At 38.2% G+C, this 25,023-nt stretch overlaps 1 protein-coding gene across 5 annotated transcripts; it reads left to right on the top strand.

The window, feature by feature from the left end:
• The first annotated feature begins 445 nt into the window (after positions 1 to 445).
• On the top strand, positions 446 to 25,021 carry ZNF197 (zinc finger protein 197). 5 transcript variants are annotated; one of them, XM_080808508.1, is made up of 6 exons: positions 446 to 584; positions 6,337 to 6,806; positions 8,068 to 8,227; positions 8,811 to 8,902; positions 9,183 to 9,309; positions 9,695 to 9,860. In XM_080808508.1, the coding sequence occupies exons 2-6, from the start codon at positions 6,408 to 6,410 to the stop codon at positions 9,784 to 9,786; spliced, it is 870 nt and encodes a 289-aa protein (XP_080664634.1). In that variant the 5' UTR covers positions 446 to 584; positions 6,337 to 6,407; the 3' UTR covers positions 9,787 to 9,860. The 5 variants fall into 5 exon arrangements, with proteins under 5 accessions (XP_080664634.1, XP_080664631.1, XP_080664632.1 ...); XM_080808505.1 differs by lacking the exon at positions 9,695 to 9,860 and adding an exon at positions 18,624 to 23,344 and having other exon boundaries at positions 469 to 584; XM_080808506.1 differs by lacking the exon at positions 9,695 to 9,860 and adding an exon at positions 18,624 to 23,344 and having other exon boundaries at positions 469 to 584; positions 6,328 to 6,806.
• The last annotated feature ends 2 nt before the right edge of the window (positions 25,022 to 25,023 follow it).

Below are 25,023 nucleotides of genomic sequence, written 5' to 3'. Positions count from 1 at the left end.
GTAGTAACTACTTCCATTATTTTCCAGGACCCAGAAAAGAAGTATCTGCACAATCCCTTGGACTGGGAAGGGTTTCAGTTACCTTTTGTCCAGCTTCCCAGCCACTTCTAAGGCTAGGAGATACTAGGTCAATTTCAGGACCACTGCCTGAAATTGTAGGCAATTGTAGTCCTCTCCAAAGCATAGTTCATTTAAGAGCCATGACCTTCTATACAGAACTCCAGGTGGTACAAGCTAAGCTAGTAGGTCCAATTCATTTAGGAGGTAACAGGCGTCCTGAAGCACGTCGGCATCTTTCAGTCGGGAATGCAACGGCTCCCACCAGGCAGCTGGGAGAAATGACAGCCCAAAGGCACCGAAACTCCGACGTTCTCGCCGCTCGGGCGAAACCCAGGAATCATAGAGACGTGTCTTCCCAGAGAGCCAGGGACGGGAGGGGTTGGTTAGCAACCGGAAGCAGCGCTCCCCGGGTCAGCCATTACTTCGAAGCTCGGCGGCCGCGGCGTGCGGTTCCTGGGTCATCCCTCGGCGTCCTGGCCCCCGGGCGGAGGAACCCGAAGCTGGAGGCGCAGCGAGAATGCCCGGTGAGCGGGGTGGGCTCGGGTCGGCTGGGCGGGCGCGGAGGGCGGCCCGGGGTAGGGGTTTAAGCTCCGTAGGGCTGCGCAGTCCTCGCCGGCCCGGCCCCGGCGCTGACCCCCAGCACGACCCCCCCTTAGCTCGGTGTTGGCGTGGACGCCCTGCCTCGACTTGCGCAGGGCAGTGCCGGCTGGGGGAGGGTAGTGAGGACAGAGATCTGAGTCCGTGTGTGTCCGTGGTGCTGGAGTCCAGTCCCGAGGACAGCTACCGCGGTAGCCAGGCCTTCCTGCTTTTTTTCAGTCTTTCTTGAGGTTGATGGAAACAGCTCAAGACTCCCTAGAGCTGTGGCAAGCGGAGTCCTAGGGACTTGTTTCTCTGGTACGGATGGAATAATTTCCGTCTTTTAATTTGGTATTATAATGGTATTTACAAAGCAAACTTCCACCACCCATACCAGCATTACTTAAGGGAGTATATTTTAACGCTAAGTACTGACACTGTAAATTCAGAATAAATGCCATTCTTGCAAGAAAGGTCATTGCCAACCTGTATCAGTGACTGTGTATAGTTACTGTGTTTTTCGTTTTACAGTTTGCCAGATTAAGTGTTTATAACGAACTAGCGTTTGGAAACTGTTGCTTTAGAATGAATGTTGTTTGGCTTTCGGAGGTCTTTAGATGAAAGTATTTTGGACTTTTGGAATTCAGTTCCATGATTTCAGAATCTGCTCCCACAACTTAACCACTCCGGTGGCCTTGAACTGCTTAGTTCCTCTGAGCCGTCTTTTGTTCTAACTAACAGCTCACAAGCCTTTCATAAGAAGCAAACAAACTGTATTTTTTAGGATTTATTTTTATCTGTGAAGTTAGAGTAAATAGAATTTTAATAATTTATTGTAGAAAATCCTTTTCCCCCCAAGTTTTATCTCAAAATAAACTTTATTCTTTTGAGCAGTTTTAGTTTCACCCCCAAATTGAGCAGAAAACACAGATTTTCCTTATACTTCCCACCCCCATTCATGTGTAGCTTTCCTCACTAAAAACATCCCCCACAGACTGGTGCATTTGTTAAAATCAGTGAACCTTGATTGACATGTCATAATTACCCAAATTCTATAGTCATTACATTAGGATTTACTCTTGGTGTTATACATTCCATGGGTTTGGACAAATGTAAAATGACATGTTTAATGTAGCCACCATTATAGTATTGTGCAGACAATACTATATTGCCCTGGAAATACTAGGATTGCCCTAGAAATCCTCTGTGCTCTGCCTGTTCATCCGTCTCTCCTCCCAACCCCTGGCCACTATTGACCTTTTTATGGACTCCAACGTTTTACCTTTTCCAGAATGTCATGTAGTTGGAATTGTACAGTATATAGTTTTTTCAGATTGGCTTGTTTCACCTAGTAATAGGCATTTTACGATTCCTCCATATCTTTTCATGGCTTGACAGTTCTTTTCTTTTTAGTGCTGAATAATATTCCATTGTTGGGATGGACCACAGTTTATCCATTCACCCACTGAAGGACATTTTGGTTGCTTCCAGATTTTGGCAGTTATGCATAATGTTGCTATAAACATCTATGTCCAGGTTTTTGTATGGATATGTTTTTAACTCCTTTTAATAAATACCAAGGACCACAATTGACAGATTGTATGGTAAAGATTATGTTTAGCTTTGCAAGAAACTGCCAAACTGTCTTCCAAAGTTGGCTGTACCATTTTGCATTCCTACCAGTAATGAATGAAAGTTCCTTTTGCTTCACATCCTCACCAGCATTTGGTGTTGTCTGAATGTGTTCTTGTGTATTCTGTATTTTGGCTATCTTTTTTTTTAAAGATTTTTATTTATTCATCTGACAGACAGAGATCGCAAGTAGGCAGAGAGGCAGGCAGAGAGAGAGGCTGTGCAGAGAGCCCGATGTGGGGCTCGATCCCAGGACTCCGAGATCATGACCTGAGCTGAAGGCAGAGGCTTAACCCACTGAGCAACCCAGGCGCCCCTGGATTTTGGCTATCTTAATAGGTGTGTAGTGGTATCTTACTGTTTTAACTTACATTTCTCTGATGACATATAATGTGGAGCATCCCTTCATGTTTTGTTTAGAATCTGTACATCTTCTTTGGTGAGGTGTCTGTTAAGGTCTTTGGGCCATTTTTTAAATTGAGTTGTTTTCTTACTGTTGAGTTTTAAGAGTTCAGTTCTTTATCAGATATGTATGTCTTATGCAAATATTTTTCTCAGTCTGTGGCTTGTCTTCTCTTTCTCTTGACATTGTCTTTCACAGAGCAGAAGTTTTTAAATTTTATCAAAGTCCAACTTACTGTTTTTTTCATGGATCACACCTTTTGTGTTGTATCTAAAAAGTTATCGCCAGGGGCGCCTGGATGGCTTAGTGGGTTAAGCCTCTGTCTTTGGCTCAGGTCATGATCTCAGGGTCCTGGGATCAAGCCCCACATCGGGCTCTCTGCTCAGCGGGGAGCCTGTTTCCCCCTCTCTCTCTGCCTGCCTCTCGGCCTACTTGTGATATCTCTCTCTGTCAAATAAATAAATAAAATATTAAAAAAAAATTACCGCCATAACCAAGATCATTTAAATTTTTTCCTCTGTTATCTTCTAGGAATTTTACAGTTTTACATTTCACATTGAGATCCATCCTGAGTTAATTTTTGTGAAGGGTGTGAGATTTATCTAGGTTCATTTTTTTTTTTTTTTTTTTGTATGTGAATGTCCAGTTATCTTGGCACCATTTGCTGAAGATACTTTGTTCCACTGTATTTTCTTGCCTTTCTTGCCTTTCTTCCTTTATCAAATAACAGTTTTATTTGTGTGGATCTATTTCTGGACTCTGTATTCTGATCCATTAATTTATCTATTCTTTCACCAACACCACGCTATCTTGATTACTCTAATTTTATCATAACTCTTCATGTGTGGTGTCAGTCCTTCAGCTTTGTTCTTCTTCAATGTCATGTTGGCTGTTCTGGGTCTTTTGCCTCTACCATAAACTTTAGAATGGGTTTGTTGGTATCCACAAAATAACAGCTGAGATTGTAATTGGAGTTGCACTGAACTATAGATAAAGTAGGGAAGAACTGGCACTTTGGCGATATTGAATCTTTCTGTCTGTGAACGTGGGATAGAAATCCTTTTTGAAATTTCCTTTCCATCACCCTCAGATCAGTTACTAAGAATCTGTTCAGTTTTTCTCAGTTATTTTATCCAAGTGCTACATAGTTTAGAACTTAATCATTTGTTTAGACCATTGTAAAACTTTATTGGCCTTCCTGAGATGTAGCCCTCCCTCCCCCATCATTCCTCCCATATAGATTTTTGACCCTGTTAGTTAATACTACATTCATGCTCGGAGTAGGAAAGGCCTTTCTAACTATGACACAAAACCTAGAGCATGAAGAAAAAGATTGGTTGCATGGCAAAACAAATATAAACAAAGTCACATAAGGTGTATGGCAAAGACATGAGAAAAGGAAAGATTTTCCACTCCCATTATAACAAAGGACTAATTTTCTTACAGTGTAAACAGTTTGTACGCAATAGTCAATATCAAAATGATAAAGTTGCAGGGCACCTGGGTGGCTCAGTCAGTTGGGTATCTGTGCTTGGCTCAGGTCAGGATCCCAGGGTCCTGGGATCCAGCCCATGTCAGGCTCCCTGCTAAGCTTTACCCTCTCTCTTCTCTCCTCCCCCGCTGCTTGTATGCACGTGCGAGCACTCTCTCTCTCCGTCAAATGAATAAGTAAAATCTAAAAAATAATTATAAGGTCATATAAATTTTGATCCAGCAATTCTTTGAGGAACTTTTCACGTTTATGCCTACACACATGCAAATTGATGTATGCTCAAGGTTTTTAATGATAATACTGTTTTTAATGAGAAAAAATTGAAAACTGCCCATCTGTAATGGAGTGGGTAAATAAATTATGATATACCTGTATAGTGATACCATGCATCAGTAAAAGACAGGAGGGGCTGTGTGTGACAGGAAAGACTCCTAAGATACATTTTTTTTTTTTTAAGGATTTTATTTTTAAGTGATCTTCTAAGTAATCTCTGTACCCTCCCTGCCTGCCTGCCTTCTTTCCATATAAAGCACATTTCTAATAGGGCTGTATGTACCATGCTTTTGGAAATACAGTTCTTCCTGGAATGGCTTGCCTAATACTCCAGTGGTCTTTTTATTTTTCTTTAAAGTCCAATCCAAAATAACCTTTCATGAATTCTTTCTGTGCTGGTATGACCTCCTATTAATTTTATTTATATACTATATTGAAATTGTGTTTACATTTCTGCCTCTTCTGCTTAGTTATAAACATGCTCTGTAAGGGTCCAAGTGTTAAATAAAATTAGTGAGGGTGCTTTCATATGTCATTGACAGTAATGTAACTGTTATAATCTCAAAAGCTTAAAACTATTTGTACCTTTCAGCCCAGCAATTTTTTTTCTGGGAATTTTTCCTGAAAAAATAAGCAGCGATGTAACCAAAAATTCCCTAGCAAAGATAGTCATTGTGGCCTAATTTATAATAGGAGGAAATTGTAAATAATTTAAATGTCTAACAACAGGGGAGTACTTAAGTATGAATGGTCTCATATGCTCTTAAAATAATGATGAAGATTATGTAATATATGTTTACAAGATATATGTGAAAAGCAAGTTACAGAGATGTACTGTTGGTTCCAGTCTTGTGATACAAATTGGTGCAGATGATCAGAAGAATGTAGTACAAAACAATAGCAGTGATTATTCTCTGGTTTTGTCTTCTCCGATTTTACAAATTTTATGTTTGTAATAAGAAAAATAAATGTTATTTCCAAAAAAAGATTTTTAGAGAGCCATAAGCCTAACTTTTATATAATAAAAGTAAAATTTATCTGAATACTTTTATTGATGTAATGAACAATTTTCAGAGAATTTAAAGTGTGTATAGTAAAGCTAACTTAGTTTAGCTTTTTGTGTTAATTGAGAAGGTGTTAGGATTTTGTCTCACGTGTATCAGAATGAAGACCTTACTTGTTGACTGTAAGGAACATAGGAAAGAGTTCTATTTATAGAAAGCTAATAACTGGGGCGCCTGGGTGGCTCAGTGGGTTAAGTCTCTGCTTTTGGGTTCAGGTCATGATCCCAGGGTCCTGGGATTGAGTCCTGCATCGGGCTCTCTGCTCAGCGGGGAGCCTGCTTTCCCCTCTCCCTCTGCCTGCCTCTCTGGCTACTTGTGATCTCTCTCTGTGTAAAATAAATAAATAAATAAAATCTTTTAAAAAAAGATAATTGACATTTGAGTCCATATACAGGTACTGTTCAAAACTTGAAATGTATGTAAATATCAAAATTTTTACACAAGGCTGTGTATAGTAGGACCTATTATTACCCCTATTCTTCAGGTTAAGAAATAGACTCAGTAGTGAAGTAACTTGTTCAAGATCACACAGGAGTAGCCAGGATGCCCATTGTTAGAGTGGTAGATAAAGATTTATTATAATTAGGTGGAGGAGACATTATGAATAAAGACTAAAGGGATTTCATAACTTTGGTTGCAACAGTGGTCTGGGTAACATCAGTGTCTGTGTCCTTAGAGCCGTGGACAGGGCTCTAAGGAGGAGGAGGAGGCACTGCCCAGAACCTAGAACCTTGCATGCAGGGAGCTTCTCTTCATCACTGGAAACTGACTGGGGTCTGGAAATTTTGGTTATTGCTTTGGGTTAACTTTATCAATGATTTCTTGAGGTCTTCTAGATGATGTTCTCCAGGCTTTAAGGAAGAAGTCAAGCAAGAATTGAGAGGGCCTGGAGAGGAGCCTTTCTTAAATGACAACAATGACAAGAGAAAATTGGGCCCACAGTGCTCTGAGACAAGAGGGTCTTGTTAAAGGGAAGGATGATACCTGGAAATGGGGAACCAGCTTCCAAGGAAGCAGCTCCTCTGTTTGGGAGACGTCCCACCTGCACTTTAGACAGTTACGTTACCATGAGACATCTGGACCCCATGAGGCACTGAGCCGGCTCCGGGAGCTCTGTCGTCGGTGGCTGAGGCCAGAAGCCCGTACTAAGGCCCAGATCCTGGAGCTGCTGGTCCTGGAGCAGTTCCTGAGCATTCTGCCTGGGGAGATTCGGACCTGGGTGCAGATCCATCGCCCTGGGAGTGGTGAGGAGGCCGTGGCCCTGGTAGAGGAGCTACAAAAAGACCTTGATGGACCAGCACTAAAAGTGAGAAAGGGGGAGGGGAAAATTTTGGGATGGAAGGAAAGAGAGAATTAAGGCAGGGCAAGCTGGGCTGGAGGGTGATCCTGTAATTTTCATAAACAATTAATAGCTCATTAGCAACCCTAATGCTTATTACAACAGGTTCATGAGCTATTTCAGATCATAGAATATCTGTGGAGAAATGGATTTATGATTGGCATCTTGGGCCTAATTCAGAGTTAGCAAAAAGGCAGTGATTGCATTTTATCCCTCTGGGTGATGCCTGCTAATGCAGAATTCGGTTGAATAACCTGAGGAACATAGTGTTTCTAAGTGTTCCCCTAAACAGAAGCATATGTATTGTTAGTATAAGTTTATTAAGAATGATGATATAGGCTTGGAGTACAAAAGAATGATTTAGAAAGCTTCATTCTTGAAGCTTTTTTCTTGAAGCTTTCTAAATCTGGCAGGACCTCCCCCTTGTGTGCCCCTAATAGGGATTTTGTGAGCCGAGGGCTTGGGTTGAGATATTTACTTTTGGAAAGATTTTATTATTCTTGACCATTAAATTGGGATCTTAATATATTTCCTAGTGTGTGTGAGATCTCTTTCTGTCAGTCTGTAGTCTACTAGAAACATTAGTATATAAAAAGTCTGAAACATAACTTAAACTTGGGAGTGGCACTGAGGAGGGGCTTTTATTTTAATCATAAAAGTGAAGAATTTTAGAGCTATATATTTCATTCCAAGGCACTCCTTATTTGAGAGATAGGAAGGTGGAGGCAGAGAAAGATTCACTGGATTTCCTTATGTCATATATCTAGCTAGCAGCAAAACCATGTGTTTAGACTCTTGGTGTTTCTTCTGTTGGAGCAGGAAGGGATAATAAAGGGGTAAATAAGTAGAAGAGTGTATTGAACCCAGCCAAGTCTGATGTAAAACCAGGTCTGAAGCTAAAACCCATACTCTTAATTATTACTTATTACTTCCCATTCCCTCCTTAGCCCACACCCAGATCTTACTTCTGTTTCCACCATTCTGTTCAGTCTCAGTGAGAGAGGTCACCGGTGCCATGAGTGGGGCTAGAGGGCCAGCTCCATTGTTCTCAAGGCAAAAGTTTACTGCTGTTTTGATGCTTGATACTTGAGGTGGATCTTTGATATCATAGTTCTAGATTGTGGGCAGAAAGAGGTCTGTAGTGGTTAGGTGAGTCTGTTTTCTGGAGGTACAAGAAGAGTCAGCTTATTTTGTTTTGCTTATTTTATTTTGCTTATTTTGTTCCTAGGTTCCAGTTCTTGTTCAGGACCAGGACCTTCTTCAGAAAGGGATGAGCACTACAGGAACAGCAGTTCCTCATGCACCCATTGGCAGCCACATAGCAACTGAAATTTGCCAAAATCCTTTTACTGACCCAGTGAAGTTCAATCTCCAGGATCCTCAACATGGTACTTAGTGATCCTGGCTTTGGACTTTCTCAGGATCTTTTTTTTTTTTTTTTTTAAAGATTTTATTTATTTATTTGTCAGAGAGATTGAGCACAGGCAGACAGAGAGGCAGGCAGAGGCAGAGGGAGAAGCAGGCTCCCCGCTGAGCAAGGAGCCCAATGCGGGACTCGATCCCAGGACACTGGGATCATGACCTGAGCCGAAGGCAGCCGCCCAACCAACTGAGCCACCCAGGCGTCCCTCAGGATCTTTATTATGGGTCCTTCCACAGCTAGCAGTTAGTTGCCTCCTCTTCTTTGTTGTACATGAAACCCTTATGGTACCAAGTTCTTTCTGTTATTCTCCCACCTATCCTTTCCTGGGTCTCTCTGACCTTTTATCCATTCTTATTGCTGTTCTTTTATTATTCCAGTCCTGTACATGGAGGTCACTCAGAAGAGGTTATAAGTCATTTTATAGCCATCATTGTCTAGTCCTGGGAGTTGTGGGTCTTTCTGAATTCCTTGTTTGTAGAAGAAACGGGACTTGGATTAGTAGTCAGGAATAGCAGTGATTTCACATGCAGCTTTTGCTCCTTCCTCAGATTCCCCTGCACCTGAAGCTTCTGCCCTTTCCCAGGAAGAGAACCCAAGAAATCAATTAATGGCCCTCATGCTCCTAACAGCCCAGCCCCAGGTAGGTTTACATTCTCTTTCCTTCCTAAGGCCCTCTCTGCACTACCAAACTGTGGCTGAGGTGTTCTCTGTCATCCTAGTATTTGGGGCCCAGTCAGTTCCTATCTGTAAATCACAGTCCATGTGATTGGAAGGTAGACTATGTGGGGTTTCCTTATGTCTCTCTGATAGCCCTTGCTTACCTCATGGCCTCATAATGTATCCTTTACTAAAAGTGAAAGGAACTTTTCAGTAGGGGAGCTCCTGGGCATGGATAATCTCACACATACCTGTTATTTCAGGAGTTGGTGATGTTTGAGGAGGTGTCAGTATGCTTCACTTCAGAGGAATGGGAATGTCTGGGCCCGATTCAGAGGGCTTTGTACTGGGATGTGATGTTGGAGAATTATGGAAATGTGACCTCCCTAGGTAAGGATTCTGTCTTCGCATCATTCTTACCTTTATTTCATCAGCCTTTGTTTTCTGATTATGAAGGTAGAATATACTTATTTTGGAAAGCATAGGATATTAGAAGAAAATACAACTTAAACCCAGTCTTTGTAGACAACTACTATCAAAATTTTGACATATTACCTTTCTATATTTTCCTGTATGAGTTTTTTTTAATTGGCTACGTAATTTGTGCCGTAATTCAGCCATTTCCTTATTCTAGATAATTTCTGTAATAATCATCTGTCTCTGTAGCTAAGGTCTTTCCTTATTGCTCATTATTTTTTTAGAAGTAGAATTACTAGGCCTAAATGTTTGAATTGTTTTAAGGTTCTTCTCTCATACTGTCAAATTGCTTTCCCAGGTGATCTCTGTCCTCATGGCGAGATACATAACACTCTTTTTGCTCTGCCTTCATTGGTACTGTGTAATCCCATTCTTTTAAATTGTTGCTGATACAATTTTTTAAAAGTTGTAATATCTTTATTCTCTGGTGGACTTTTATCACTAGTAATAAAGTAAGAACATTTAAAAATATTTAGTAGCCATTTGTGCTTCCAACAAACATGAAAATATCTGTCATGTGATAGCAACTGTGGAAATGATTCTGCCCTTAGGTAGCTTATCATGGTTTGGGAGATGAGCATAGAAAGAATAAATAAGGCAAAGTAAAATAATTAGTATAAGAGTGTGACAAACCTTTTAAGATAGAAATGAAGAGGACCAAGCAACCAGTACCATTCCTGAGATTAGGAAAGGCCATAAAGGAGGTAACTTTGTGCTAGACTTTGAAGAAAAAGGAAGGATTATTGTTTGGACAAATATACATTAAAAATTGAGGAATCAACTAATGCACTACCTCATTTGGACTGAAATACAGATTTATAGTGTCAGCTTAAATAGTTGTGTACTATCCCATTGTCTGTGTATCATGATTTACATGACAGCTTTAGGATACTGAATTTCTATTCAGGAACATTACATGCCTTTCCATTTGTTCAGCACTGCTTTTATGTTTCAGGCCTATTTTAAAATTGTCCTCTTCTGGATCTTGCATATTTCAGGTTATATTGGTTCTTTGGAATTGGAATCTTTTCTCATGTTTCCTAATTGACTGTAGTTTACATATATGAAAATACTGATTGTTTTGGGTGTGTTACAACCTTATTATTTTATTCACAGTAACTTACACTGTAAATTTTTACACTTAATTGGAATATATCTTTTACTATCTTAGATGCGCCAATAGTGGGCCAAATATTCTGTAGATTTTATATTTTGATACATGTTACCAGACTGCTTTCTACCAATGATGTACCAACTTACCTTCCCATGAAAAGAGCAGAAGAGGGCCCATTTCCCTTGTATGTGGTCAGTGTTTTAAATCTCTGCTAGGTAGAAGACAAATATTATTTTTTTTTTCATTTCTTTGATTATTAGTGTGGTTGAAATCTTTTTACATTTATAGTGAAATGTTTCACTTCTATTCATATCCCTTCTACATATTTCATTTATTTATAAGACCTGCTGACCTTTGCCGAGTATTGCATATGTTTTTCCCATTTGTTTGCCTTTCAGAGTTATTTATGAACTATTATTTTTAATCCTTAGGAAATCTTTTATGTACTATTAAATTTAGCAGTATTTTCATTTTTGGTCTTTGTTATCTTCTAAGTAAAATTATTTTATTTATTTATTTTTAATATTTTATTTATTGAGAATGTGCAAGCAGGAGAGGGGAAGGGGCAGAGAGAGAGGAAGAATCTGAAGTGGACTCCATATTGGGCACAGTGCCTGTTGTGGGGCTCAATCCTGTGAGCCTGAAATCATGACCTCAGCCCAAATCAAAAGTCAGGCACTTAACCGACTGAGCCACCCAGGCACCCCAGTAAAATTATTTTTTTTTTAAAAAAACACTTGTATTTTTTTCAGATACTTTGTTTCATTTTTATGTTTAAGCTTTACTACCTCTAAAATTTATCTTGATATATAGAATGACATATGAATCCAGTTTGTTTCTTTGTTTTTTAACCCAAGTGGCTTTTAATGGTTGTAATGCTATTTACTCAATAATCCATCTTTTCTAAGAGTTTAAAAGTGTTTTATGAGTAAATTGGTGAATTTTATGAAAAACACTATGGATCCATATAACTCATGCTGTAAGCCAAAATAAATTCTTGATGGGTCTGAGTTAAACTAAAAAAAAAAGAGAAGAAAATGGAATTGCTTATTTAGTCCAGCTCTGTGAGGAAAGAGAAATTTGAATCAATTTGAACAAATAAGTTAGGCTTCAACTGCAGTATTGTTGGGACTTCAGCAAACAGGTACCCAAGGGTTTATCCCCTTTGACCTAATGATTTTCATTTGAGGATGAAAAGTTAAGGAAAGGCTTAAGGAAATGGTTCAGAAAGAGGAAAATAAGTAACATGTCTAAGGATAGTACCAGCAAAGTATTTATAATGGTTAAAAGTTGGGCACACCCTAATCCCCCGAGATAAAGTACTAAGCAAACCATGGTGTTTGACTTGGAGTTACATTACAACACTCTCAAATATGACAATTCTGTGCTTTCAATTTCCATGCATTGATAAACTGTTTGGTGGAAAAGCAGATTCTCAGATGGCTTGCGCACACTGTTTCAGTTATAAAAGATTTGTTTATGTTTATATAAGGGATTGGAATAGAATTGAAAAGAAATTCAGGTCATATTGAGTCCTTCCCATATAGTAAGCTTAACCCCAGCCTTCAAACATTCAAGTTGCAGTGGTAGACATTTATACTAATAATTACAATACAGCATGACAAATGCTATGTAATAAAAAGTGTGCACAAGTGTGGGAGCCCATACTTAGGATAGTAGGATAGCTTAGGATAGTAGGACTGGGAGGGTGGGACAGGAGTGGGTAGCTAGGGAAAGATTTACAGAGAGGGTGGCTCAGTTTTATTGAGATATAATTCACATATCTTTTAATTCAGTCATTTAAAGATTACAGTGCAGTGGTTGTTAGTAATACACAGAATTGTGTGACCATCACCACAATTAATGTTAGAATGGTTCATCACCCCAAAATGAAGCCTTATACCATATAGCAGTCACATTCATTTCAGCCAGATGCTCCTCCACCCCAGCCTCAGGCAACCATTAATCTGCATTCTATCTCTCTAGATTTGTCTATTCTATGGACATTTTATATAAATGGAATCATACAGTATGTGGTCTTTTGTAACTGCTTTTACTTAGCATCATGTTCTCAAGATTCATCCATGTAGTGGTGTGCATTAATACTTTATTCCTTTTAATGCCGAATAATCTCTTGTGTGTATATATATCACGTTTTATTGATTCATCAGTTGATAGACATATAAAAATTTTGTTTCCACCTTTGAGCTATATAAAGGTGCTGTGAATATTTGTGTGCAAGCTTTTGTGTGGATGTATGTTTTCATTTCTTTTGGATATATTCCAAGGATTGGACTAGCTGGGTGATCTGTAAAAAGATGCACAACCTGTGTTTTGGTTTCTAAAAGGAAAGAAAACTTTATTATTATTATAGAAATTTAATAGAAACAGAAGAGGAAAGGAATCTACACATAAATGAGAGCAGTAGTAAGCAGTAAGTGAGAAATAAGATAAAGCTACATTAAGTCGGGTACACAACCCCCAACCTCATTAGCTGGAGACAGCCTGGCTGGAGTCCAGATTGAGAGGCTTGGGTGGAGCATCCTCCCTTCAGGTGAGACTTCAAACTGATCCTCCCCATAAGGGCCATACTTATATAGCAGATATGATGGGGTCTGAAGTTAAAACATTTGTACCCCTATGTGCAGTTTGGAGTGAGCTACGTTTCTATGTTACCATGTTTTTATATTTTCAAGGAGCCAGGGCTGTTCATGTTTGCCTCCCCTCCCGGGTTACATACTTGGGAAGCTAGCCCCGCCTGTAGGAGGAGGGGATGTGAGGCTAGATTTATAATTCTTGGCATCCAGAGGGCCAGTTCTGACCTGGAGGCCAGATAATATATTTTAAATAATGAGGCTTCCAAGGTTATTCATGTAACCTGAGTCTCACAAATAAGATTCTGTAGCCTGCATACATACAGTCTAGGTGGTTGGTTATGCAAGACAAGTCATAGAAACATCCATCCATATAAAACACTGGGTCATAAGGTAACTATGTTTAATCATATGAGGAGCTGACAGACTGTTCCAAAGTTACTGCACCATTTTACACTCTAACTGGTAGTATGTAAATGTTCCACTTTCTCCAGATCCTTTTTTTTTTTTTAAGATTTTACTTGAGAGAGAGCGAGCGAGAGCACAAGAAGTGGGAGGGTCAGAGGGAGAAGCAGATTCCCTGCTGAGCGGGGAGCATTATGCAGGGCTCCATCATCGGACTCCAGGATCATGACCTGAGCTGAAGGCAGATTCTTAACTGACAGAGCCACCCAGGCACCACAGAGTTTCTCCAAATCTTCCCCAGCATTTACAGTCTTTAATAATTTATGATCTTTCTGATTATAGCCATCCTAGTGGATCTAAAGAGATAACTCATTGTGGTTTTCATTTGCATTTCCCTGATGACTAAAGATGTTGTGCAACTTTTCATGTGTTTATTGGCTGTATGTCTTTGAAGAAATATCTTTTCATATTCTTGCCTATATTTTAATTGGGTTGTCTTTTTATTCTTGAGTTGTAGGATTTTATGTATTTTAGATACAAATACCTTATCAGATATGGGACTTTCAAGTATTTTCTCCCATTCTGTGTCTTTTCACTTTCTCGGTGATATCCTTTGAAGCACAAAAGTTACTAATTTTGATGAATTTCATTTTATCTTTTCTTTTGTTGCTTGTGGTTTGCTGTCCTGTATCTGAGAAACTATTGCCTAATTCAAGGTCATGGAGATTTGTATATGTGTTTTCTTCTAAGAGTTTTATAGTTTCAGTCTTGTGTTTAGTTCTTTGATCCCTTTTGAGTTAATTTTTGTATGTGATGTAAGAGTCCAACTTCATTCTTTCCATGTCTCAGCCCTAATCCATTATCTCAGCAGCATCCCCCCCCCCCCCCCGCCACCCCGCATTGAATTGTTTTGGTACCCTTTTGAAAATCAGTTAGCCATAAATGTGGAGGCTTGTTTCTGGACTCTCAGTTCTGTTCCTTTGATTATATGTCTATCCTTATGTCAGTGGAACCCTGTCTTCTTATTGTTGCTTCAAAGTACATTTTAAAATCAGGAAGTGTGAGCCTTTCAGTTCTATTATTCTTTTTCAGTGTTGTTTTAGCTCTTCTAGGCTTGTTGAGTTTCCATATCAATTTTAGGATTAGCTTGTCAATTTTTACGATAGGGATGATTGCACTGAATTTGTATATCCGTGTGGGGATTATTGCCTTTTTAACAGTATTAAATCTTCCAAATATGAACAAGGGATTTGTCTTCATTTATTTAGTCTTTAACTTTGTGCAACAGTGTTTTGTAGTTTTCAGAGTATAAGTTTTGTACTTCTTTTTAAAATTTACTCCTAGGTCTTTTATTCTTTTTTATGCTGTTATTTATTTTTTTTTTAATATTTTATTTATTTATTTGAGAGAGAGACAGTGAGAGAGAGTATGATTGAGGAGAAGGTCAGAGAGAGAAGCAGACTCCCCGTGGAGCTGGGAGCCCGATGCGGGACTCGATCCCGGGACTCCAGGATCATGACCTGAGCCGAAGGCAGTTGCTTAACCAACTGAGCCACCCAGGCGCCCTGTGCTGTTATTTCTTAATTTCCTTTTAGGATTGTTCAGTGCTATTGTGTAGAAATCCCATTGTTTTTTTGTTTATTGATCTTGTATCCTGCAACCTTGCTGTATTTACTTAGTTTTAACAGTTTTTTTTCATAGAGTCTTTAGGATTTTCTCCATATAAGGTCTTGTCATCTGCAAATAGAGGTAGTTTTACTTCTCCGTTTTCAGTCTGGATGATTTCTTTCTTTCTGTTGGCTAACTACCCTCGCTGAATCCTGCAGTCTATGTTGCATAGTGGCAAGAACAGAAATCTCTTTCTTGTTAAGGGTTCTTAGAGAGAAAGCATCAATTGTTCACCATTAAGTTTGATGTTAGCTTTGGATTTTTTGGTATATCTTCTTTATCACACTGAAGAAGTTCTCCTTCTATTCCTGCCTGATGTCAAGTGCTTTATTCATAAAGGGGTACCGGATTTTACCAGATGCTTTTTCTGTATCTGTTGAGATGATTATGTGATTTTTGTCTTTTATTACACTGATATGGTATATTACATTAATTGATTTTTCAGTATTATACCATATTGCATTCCTGTGATAAATCTCACTTGATCATGGTGTATAATTTTTTTCATGTGTTGGCTGGATTATGTGGGCTAGTATCTTGTTGAGGATTTTTATATCTATATTCTTAAGATTTATTTGTCTGTAGATTTCTTTTTTTTTTTTTTTTAATTTTTTGTGATGTCTTTGGTTTTGGTATCAGAGTAATACTGGTCTCATAGAGTGAATTGTAAAGTGTTCCTAAGTGTTCTGTTGAAGAGTTTGTGAAAAATTGGTATTCTTTTAATGTTTGGTAAAATTCATCAGTGAAGTACTTTGGGCCTGGGCTTTTCTTTGCAGGTGGTTTTTTGATTACTGACTCAGTTTAGAGATCTATTCAGATTTTCTGTTTCTTCTTGAGTCAGTTTTAGTAATTTGTGACCTTCAAGGAATTGCCCATTTCATCTTAAGTTGTGCAGTTTATTTGTGCAGAACCATTTCTAGCATTCCCTTAGAATCCTTTTTATTTCTGTAATATTTGGTAATGTCTAGAGGGGGTGACTTATGGGCTTATTTTTAAGGGTGTAGGGTATTGGGCTTGTAGTGAATTGGGAAGAGGAAGAACAATTGAGGAACAGAAGAAAGCATGGACAGTGATAGAGAAGCAAGCAGAAACATGACATGTGTGGGTATCTACGTGTAGTTCTCTTTGGCTAGAGTCTAGGGGCATAAAGAGTAATGGCAAGAAGTGAAACCAGAAAGATAGGCAGAGAGCAGATGAGGGCATCTCTTAGGCTGTGCTGGTTACTTGTGCTTTGTCCTCTAGGCAATGAAGAATTGTGTATTTTGAGCAGGTGAGTGACATGATCAAATTTACCTATTGGAAAGATAATTGGCAGTGGAATGGACATGGATTAAAGAAAAAGGGAGGGTTGGAAGTAGGGAAGCCTCTTTGTTTCTTGCAGGCTTCATCAAAGATTGCAGAAAGTAACCAGCTTCCTCTTATCAGTCTGACATTTTCCCACCAAGTCTGCTAAAGCTCAATAGGCCTACACATTGTCTGATTTCTATACAAAAATTTTTGTACCAAAATTGGTTAAAATGGTTTAACAAGCTAATGACTGTGTATACAAGAATTGCTGATTTCTCTATTTTTAAGAATTTTATTTTATGTTTTTAAAGATTTATTTATTTGAGAGAGACAGGGAGAGAGAAAGAGAGCACAAGCAGGGAGAAGGAGCAGAGGGAGAGGGAGAAGCAGACTCCCCACTGAGCAGGGAGCCCAATGTGGGACTTGGTCCCAGAACCCTGGGATCATGACCTGAGCCAAAGGCAGACACTTAAACTGACTGAGCCACCAGGCATTTTTTTCCTTTCAAGGCATTTAGAATACGTATTTTAAGGCAGTTCTGTCTTTCTGTTTTTGTTTTTTGTTTTAAGTAAACTCTGTGCCCAATGTGAGTCTCAAACTCACAACCCTAAGATCAAGAGTTGCATGCTCTATGACTAAGCCAGCCAGGTGCCACAAGAATTGCTAATTTTTTAACCATTTTTCATCTCAATTAACCACTTGCAGCACTTCCACTTCTTAAAATCATTTCTACTTCTTTAAAACACTTCTACTTGCTTAAAGAGAACTTTCCTGAAACCAGCATCCGGCTTAAACTGTGAAACCACTCCTTCATCCAATCACTGTGAATGAGGAAACTGGACTACCAATATTTGATAGGATACATGCCTATCCCTATAGTCAGGTGAAGCAGTGTGATTGGCAGTCTTGCCTGAATCCTGGAGAAGGGGACATCCTGGAGAACCTGACCTAAGAATGTAGTTCAAGTTGACATTTATTAGGTATTTTCTATCCTCACCCTCTCATAAATTAAATTTATAATGGATTAAAATAGCTATTTCTTTCCTATGTGTTTTTTTTCTATTTGGCTAGAAGAACAGTGTTGTTATCCACTAACAGAAGATAATACCACTATTACTCACATTATTTTACTTACTAGATAATTTGGGGAATAAGTTCATAATCTCTCCGTATATTTGAATGGTGAAAGTAAGTTGCCAAAACATTTCAAAAAGATTAATTTCTCATTTTACAATATTTGAGAATGTGGAGTAGAAAGGAACTGGCAGTTTACTAGTTCAGCCACATCATTTTATAGATGTATTATGTTTTTAAAATGTCTCTTTCAATTTTTTTTTCCATTCTGTATTTCTGTATGTATATTTTAAGATTTCATTTATTTATTAGAGAACAAACAGGGGAATGGAGAGGGACAAGCAGACTCCATCCTGAGTGCAAAGCCCGATGTGGGGCTCAGTCTCATGACCCTGAGATCATGAGCTGAGCTGAAATCAAGAGTCAGATGCTTAACCAACTGAGCCACCCAGGCAGCCCTCTTCCTTCTTGTATTTAATTGAATCTAACTCATGTTTTCCATTTCTCAATTTTAAAAGGAATAGTGGGAGTGTAGATGAATTCTAAGCATTAAGTTGCTTTTTAGTGGATTTTTTCCCATAGGTTACTTGCTTTCAAGTAATTAAAAAATGTTTGTGCACTTGACTCTTCAAAAATTAAAGATTGTTTTAGCGTCCTGAGGTATATTTTCTCTCCATTAGAGTTTCCACCATCCTAGCAGGAAGAAAATAAAGAGACAATCCTTTATAAGCCAAATGATTCTCCCTGTTCCATCCAGCTTCCTGAGCTTCATGGTCTGAACAACCTACACATGATCCCATGTTCTCTGTCTGGTTCTTCCTTACATCTGTTTACTCGATATCATTTATATTTTTCCATCTGCTCCATGATGACAGAGAGCTTAGAAGTGTCTGAGTGAGTTCTGTGTTAAAACACAATCTTGTCAGTGTAGTATTCTGCTTTGTGCTTTCATTTAATGAAAAGTATCTTCTTTCTGTATTCATATAAAAATGTACCCTACTGGCTTGTTTTAAAGTCATTTGAAGATCTTGTTCTCACTAACACAGGGACATGGTAACATTTGCATTTTTAATTCCTTTTACCAGAATGGGAGACCATGACTGAGAATGAGGAGGTGACACCAAAGCCAAGCATTTCTCAAAGAGCTGATTCTCAGAAGGGAACATCCAAAAGACTTCAGGGAGGCATTCCTCAGACCCTTGATTTTGAGGAAGCATGTGAATGGCAAGTTTTGGCAAGTCATTGGGGAACTAAAACAGGGGAAAGAGATACCCTAAAGAAAGTTTCCATCTGTGAAAGAGATAAGAAGAAAAGGATTCTACCAGAAGAACAAGGCCAGAAGTGGAAGGAATTTGGAGAAAGCTTGACTTCAGGTTCTGCTCTTTCTGAAAGTTTAATAGGTACTGAAGGAAAGAAGTTTTATAAATGTGATATATGTTGTAAACATTTCAGTAAAATCTCCCATCTTATAAACCATCGGAGAATCCACACTGGTGAGAAACCTCATAAATGTAAGGAGTGTGGAAAAGGCTTTATTCAGCGTTCAAGCCTTCTAATGCATTTACGGAACCATTCTGGGGAGAAACCTTACAAATGTAATGAATGTGGGAAAGCCTTCTCTCAGAGTGCTTACCTTCTAAACCATCAGAGAATCCACACTGGGGAGAAGCCTTATAAATGCAAGGAGTGTGGAAAGGGCTTCTATAGGCATTCAGGCCTTATTATACATCTAAGGCGCCATTCTGGGGAGAGACCTTATAAATGTAATGAATGTGGAAAAGTTTTCTCTCAGAATGCTTACCTCATTGACCATCAGAGGCTCCACAAAGGGGAAGAACCTTACAAATGTAACAAGTGTCAGAAAGCTTTCATTCTGAAGAAGAGCCTCATTCTACACCAGAGAATCCACTCTGGGGAAAAACCCTATAAATGCGATGAATGTGGAAAAACCTTTGCTCAGACCACTTACCTTGTTGACCATCAGCGGCTCCACAGTGCAGAGAACCCATACAAGTGTAAAGAATGTGGAAAAGTTTTCATTCGAAGCAAAAGCCTCCTCTTACACCAGAGAGTTCACACAGAAAAGAAGACTTTTGGTTGCAAAAAATGTGGGAAAATTTTCAATTCAAAATCAAACCTCATTGACCATAAGAGGATGCATAGCAGAGAGAAGCCATATAAATGTACTGAATGTGGGAAAGCCTTCACTCAGAGTGCTTACCTTTTTGACCATCAGAGACTCCACAATGGAGAGAAACCTTACGAATGTAATGAGTGTGGGAAAGTTTTCATTCTAAAGAAGAGCCTCATTTTACATCAGAGGTTCCATACTGGAGAGAATCTCTATGAATGTAAAGACTGTGGGAAGGTCTTTGGTTCTAACAGAAACCTGATTGACCATGAGAGACTACACAATGGGGAAAAGCCCTATGAATGTCGAGAGTGTGGGAAGACTTTTATCATGAGCAAAAGCTTCATGGTCCATCAGAAACTGCATACACAGGAGAAATCCTACAAATGTGAGGATTGTGGGAAGGCTTTTAGTTATAATTCAAGCCTGCTCGTACATCGGAGAATCCACACTGGAGAAAAGCCCTTTGAATGCAGTGAATGTGGAAGAGCTTTCAGTTCTAACAGAAACCTCATTGAACATAAGAGAATCCACAGTGGTGAAAAACCCTATGAGTGTAATGAGTGTGGTAAATGCTTCATTTTGAAGAAAAGCCTCATTGGACATCAGCGGATTCATACAAGGGAAAAGTCTTATAAATGCAGTGACTGTGGGAAAGTCTTCAGTTACCGCTCAAACCTTATAGCGCATCAGAGAATCCACACTGGTGAGAAGCCCTATGCATGTAATGAGTGTGGGAAAGGCTTTACTTACAACAGAAACCTTATTGAACATCAGAGAATTCACAGTGGGGAAAAAACCTATGAATGTCATATATGTAGAAAAGTTCTTACCTCTAGTAGAAATCTTATGGTACATCAAAGAATCCATACTGGAGAGAAGCCTTATAAATGTAATGAGTGTGGAAAAGACTTCAGTCAGAATAAAAATCTTGTTGTACATCAGAGGATGCACACTGGGGAAAAACCATATGAGTGTGAGAAGTGTAGAAAATCTTTTACTTCTAAGAGGAATTTAGTTGGCCACCAGAGAATCCATACAGGGGAGAAACCATATGGGTGTAATGATTGTAGTAAAGTTTTTAGGCAGAGAAAAAACCTTACTGTACATCAGAAAATTCATACAGATGGAAAACTTTGTGAATGTGATGAGTCTGAAAAAGAATTCTCTCAGACTTCAAACCTTCATCTTCAACAAGAAATCCATACTGTGAAGGAATTCTCTTGGTTCCAAAATGCCAGTGAGTCAAAGAGAGAGATTCAGAAAATCTAATGTCATTTGTAAAATAGGATAGAATCCCTGCCTACTTAAGTAACCGTTAGACAAATGCCAGTATATGGTCCTTGCGAGGAAAAAATTCATGATTGACCCTTTTATAGACAAGCAGTTTTTATGTGAAAGAAAGTTAATCTAGACTTTCAAGACTACAAAAAACATAAACCAAATTCTAGTTAAGAATGCTATGTCTTAGACCATTTGTTATGACTCTGGAAAGGGACCTTAGAGCACTTGAAGACTGAAGAAGCTTATGAGATGTAATGATGTAGTTGTAAATGATAACAAAAATATCTTTGTATTAAAAAGTGGACATTGTTTCTGAAACGGTGTATATTGTACATTTTAAAAATAGCATCACTGCTACAAAAATTCTCTGTTGACTGTATGATCAAGGCATGTCAGACATGGAGTTGAGTGGGCAAGACTCTGCAGTTTGAGGACAACTTAAAGAGTATTAGATTTGGAATTAGAAGACTGAGGTTTAGGTCCTGGCTCTTTCTCTTACTAGCTATGTAATGTTGTTAAGTCAGCCTCTAGGCTTCAGTATCTCTGTCAGTCAAATGTTGACCTACCTCAGTGGGTTTGAGGATTAAGTGAAAAGCTGTTTGTGAACATACTTTGTGAAATAATTTAGTTGTTGATGAAGTTGAGTAAAAGAGGTATGGTCAAAATCTAGAACATGGCACAATGTAATGTTTGTTCATCATGTCAATATTAGGGCTCTGGGAACTTCAAAAATATTCATATTTATAGTAAGAGGAAGTATGGTAAATAGCCAACTTTATATTTAGTAGTCTAAGAAGACTTTTTTAAAAAATAGTTTTCAGAATTTTGATGGGATTAATGGATAATATGCTTAGTTTGTTTTGATGGTGAAATATTGGCTTTTATGGAAAAAAATTATTATGTCCAACACTGATGCCAAGGAATACTATTTTTCAACCTTCAAATTTGAAACCTGGCAGATACAGAATGTCAAAATGGAAGGATAGTCCTATGTTGCTTTCTTTGTTTATAGGGAAATATCCTCAACTCCAACCCCTGAGTTAATGATACCTGCCATTTCGTTCTCAATTCTAATGTACATTTCACCATTGCTGACATATGAAAGCTTGTTACTCAAAGATTCTGTTCCAGTACTCAACTTATTACATAAGTTTTACACAGAACCAAGTCCTTAAAACTCTGATTAAATCAATTCAGAATCCACCCTCTGGTCAGGCCCATTACTGCCTGTGAACAAATCATTCATTCAGTCTTTTCTCTTTTGTACATTTGTAGATTTAATTCATCTTATATTCTTGAGTAGCTAGTTTATATTGTAATTCTCAAAACTCCCAGTTCTGTAGCTGGACTATAAATACCTTAATATCCAGATTGTGTTTCTAATAGTTGCATTGAGCTGATGTGTTGATAAATGTTACTAATTCAGCCCAAGTTCCTTGAGGGCTTCCTTGAAGCATTCCTTAATGAATGCTTCTTCATTAGACTGAAAGGTAAACAAGAGTGAAAAATGGAAGGGCCCAAGATTTAAAGTCATAAAACCTAGGTAAAAGTGAGCTTCTGCCACTTTCCTTGGGCAGATGTGTTTATTATTTGGAGCCTTGATTTCCTCATCTGTATAACAGGGAGGAGAATATCTACCTCACGAGGTTCTTACGAGGTAATGTATATGGAGATGCTTTATATCTCTGCTACAGAAGAATCACTACAGATTATGTAATTACAAAGGGAAAGATGTACTCTAAACTGGCATTCACCTCTTAACCATCACCGAGACCAAGACCACCTACATTATGTGCCTCCTCATGTGATGCAATAAGCCAAAAGTGTAACCTGAATTTATTAAGCTTCTTAGACCTAATTGCTAGTTTGCAGGAAATACAGGAAGCAGACAAGATAAATGACATCACAAGAAACAAATTTAGAACAGGGTATATTGTATAAGAAAACTGCACTGGATTCTTCAAAAATATGATGAAAAAGGAAGAGGTGATAATTGTCGAAGCTGGATGAATATTGGGAGTTCATTGTACTGATCTCTGCTTTTATATATGTATTAAAATTTCCAGAATGAAAGGTATAAGAAGTGGGGGTGAGAGGTTATTTTTTAAAAGATGTTAAAGAACCATAAGACGCTATGTGCCAGAGATAGACTCACACAAATGCCCAGTTGATTTTTGACAAAGGTACAATAGTAATTCGGTAGAAGAGGGATATCTTTTCCAACAAAGGCTGCTGGTGGAATTTGATATCCGTAGGCATATATCCGTCCATCCATTTATCCATCCATAGTCAGGATCTAGGACTAATCAAAGAACTCTTAGACTGACATCAAAAGCAGGCTCCATAAAAGGAAAAATGATAAATTGGACCTCATCACAATTAAAATAATTTGCTCTGAAAAAAAAAAAAAACTTAAGAGTGATAAGACGTTACAGAACTGGGGAAATATTTGTAAATCATATATCCAACAGGACTTGTATTTAGACTATATAAAGAAATCCTTAAAACTCAACAATGATAGATTCATTCAATTAAAAAATGGGCAAAATACATGTAAAAACATTTCTCCAAAATATAGATAGGAAATAACCAAATGAAAAGATATTTACCATCATTAGCCAGTAGAGAAATATAAGTTAAAAATGACTACACCCCAACAGAATAGCTTTAAAAAAGAAAAACATACATAGCGTTATTAAATCTTGGCAAGGACGCAGAGAAACTGGGTCTTGTCTGTTGCTGAGGATGTTAAATGATACACTCTGGAAAACAGTTTGGCAGTTGCTTGCAAAACCAAACATGCACTATGATATGACCCAGTTTGTGTACTCCTGAGCATTTACCCCCCAGAGAAATGAAAACTTAACTCAGATGTAACACATGTACATCACTGTTCATAGCAGTTTTATTTCTAATAGTCAAAATCTGTAAGTAAGATCTAAAATCTGTAATTAATATCTAATAGTCAAAATCTGTAAGTAACACAAATAGCTTCAACAAGTGGCCAAAACTTTCTTTTTTTGAGATTTTATTTATTTATTTGACAGAGACACAGCGAGAGAGGGAGCACAAGCAGGGGAGTGGGAGAGGGATAACCAGGCTTCCCGCTGAGCAGGCGGCTGGATGCGAGGCTCCATCCCAGGACCCCAGGATCATGACCTGAGCTGAATGAAGGCAGCCACTTAACAATTGAGCCACCCAGGTGCCCTTTCAGAACAGTATTCTATTTATACCATGAATACTTACTACTCTGTAATAAAATGGAATGACCCATTGCTGCAATGACAAGTGAATTTAAAGAAAATTATGCTGAGTTTGAAAAAAAAATCCAGTCTGTAAAGGTTGTATTCTGTATGATTCTATTTATATAATATTATAAAATGACAAAACTATATAGAGGTGAAAGATTAGTGGTTGCCAGAGGTTGGGGATGGTGGGAGGGAATAGGAGGGAGAGAGAGGGGTAGCACTTAGGAAGGTCTTTGTAATGTTGGAACAGTAGTGTATCTTGATTGTGGTAGTGGTTACACAAATACACGTGGTAAAATGATGTAGAAATCTACACAAACATTGTACAGTGTCAATTCCTGATTTTATATTAATAATTATTTAAGTTGTACTTGAGGGAAACTGGGGGAAGGGTATTATCTTTCTAACTTCCTGGGTATCGTTAAAAGTAAAAGGTAAAACAAGACCTTAAAAAAGCCATAACCAAATGCACTGTGTGAAACCGATTTGAAAGCAAAATGATGAAATATATATTTTAGGGTAGTTGGGGAGATTTGAATATGATTGGATATTAGATGATATTAGGAAATTGTTAATTTTCTTACCATTATGTAATGGGGGTATTATAACGTTTGGATAATATTATTATTAAAGGATGCATTTTGGTGTTTGGAATGAAGTGGTTTGATGCTTACAACTTTCAAAATATTTTTCAGTATATATATAGAGAAAAGGAAAACGTAGCCACGTGTTGAGTCCGGATGCAGGATACAGGTATTCATGGTACCATTCTTTCAACTTTTCTGTACCGTTTGTATTTCAAAATAAAACGTTTGAGGCAAA

This window comes from Martes martes (assembly GCF_963455335.1).
Source record: "Martes martes genome assembly, chromosome: 1".
In the NCBI taxonomy this organism is placed as follows: Eukaryota; Metazoa; Chordata; class Mammalia; order Carnivora; family Mustelidae; genus Martes; species Martes martes.
This window is presented reverse-complemented; position numbering and strand designations above follow the sequence as displayed.

Excerpts from the sequence above, each read along its gene's own strand:
- ZNF197 (XM_080808505.1), top strand. The coding sequence starts at position 6,408 with ATGACAACAATGACAAGAGAAAATTGGGCCCACAGTGCTCTGAGACAA. Across the intron at positions 8,228-8,810 it reads TCTCCAGGATCCTCAACATG|ATTCCCCTGCACCTGAAGCT; the intron begins GTACTTAGTGAT and ends CTCCTTCCTCAG. Across the intron at positions 9,310-18,623 it reads TGGAAATGTGACCTCCCTAG|AATGGGAGACCATGACTGAG; the intron begins GTAAGGATTCTG and ends TCCTTTTACCAG.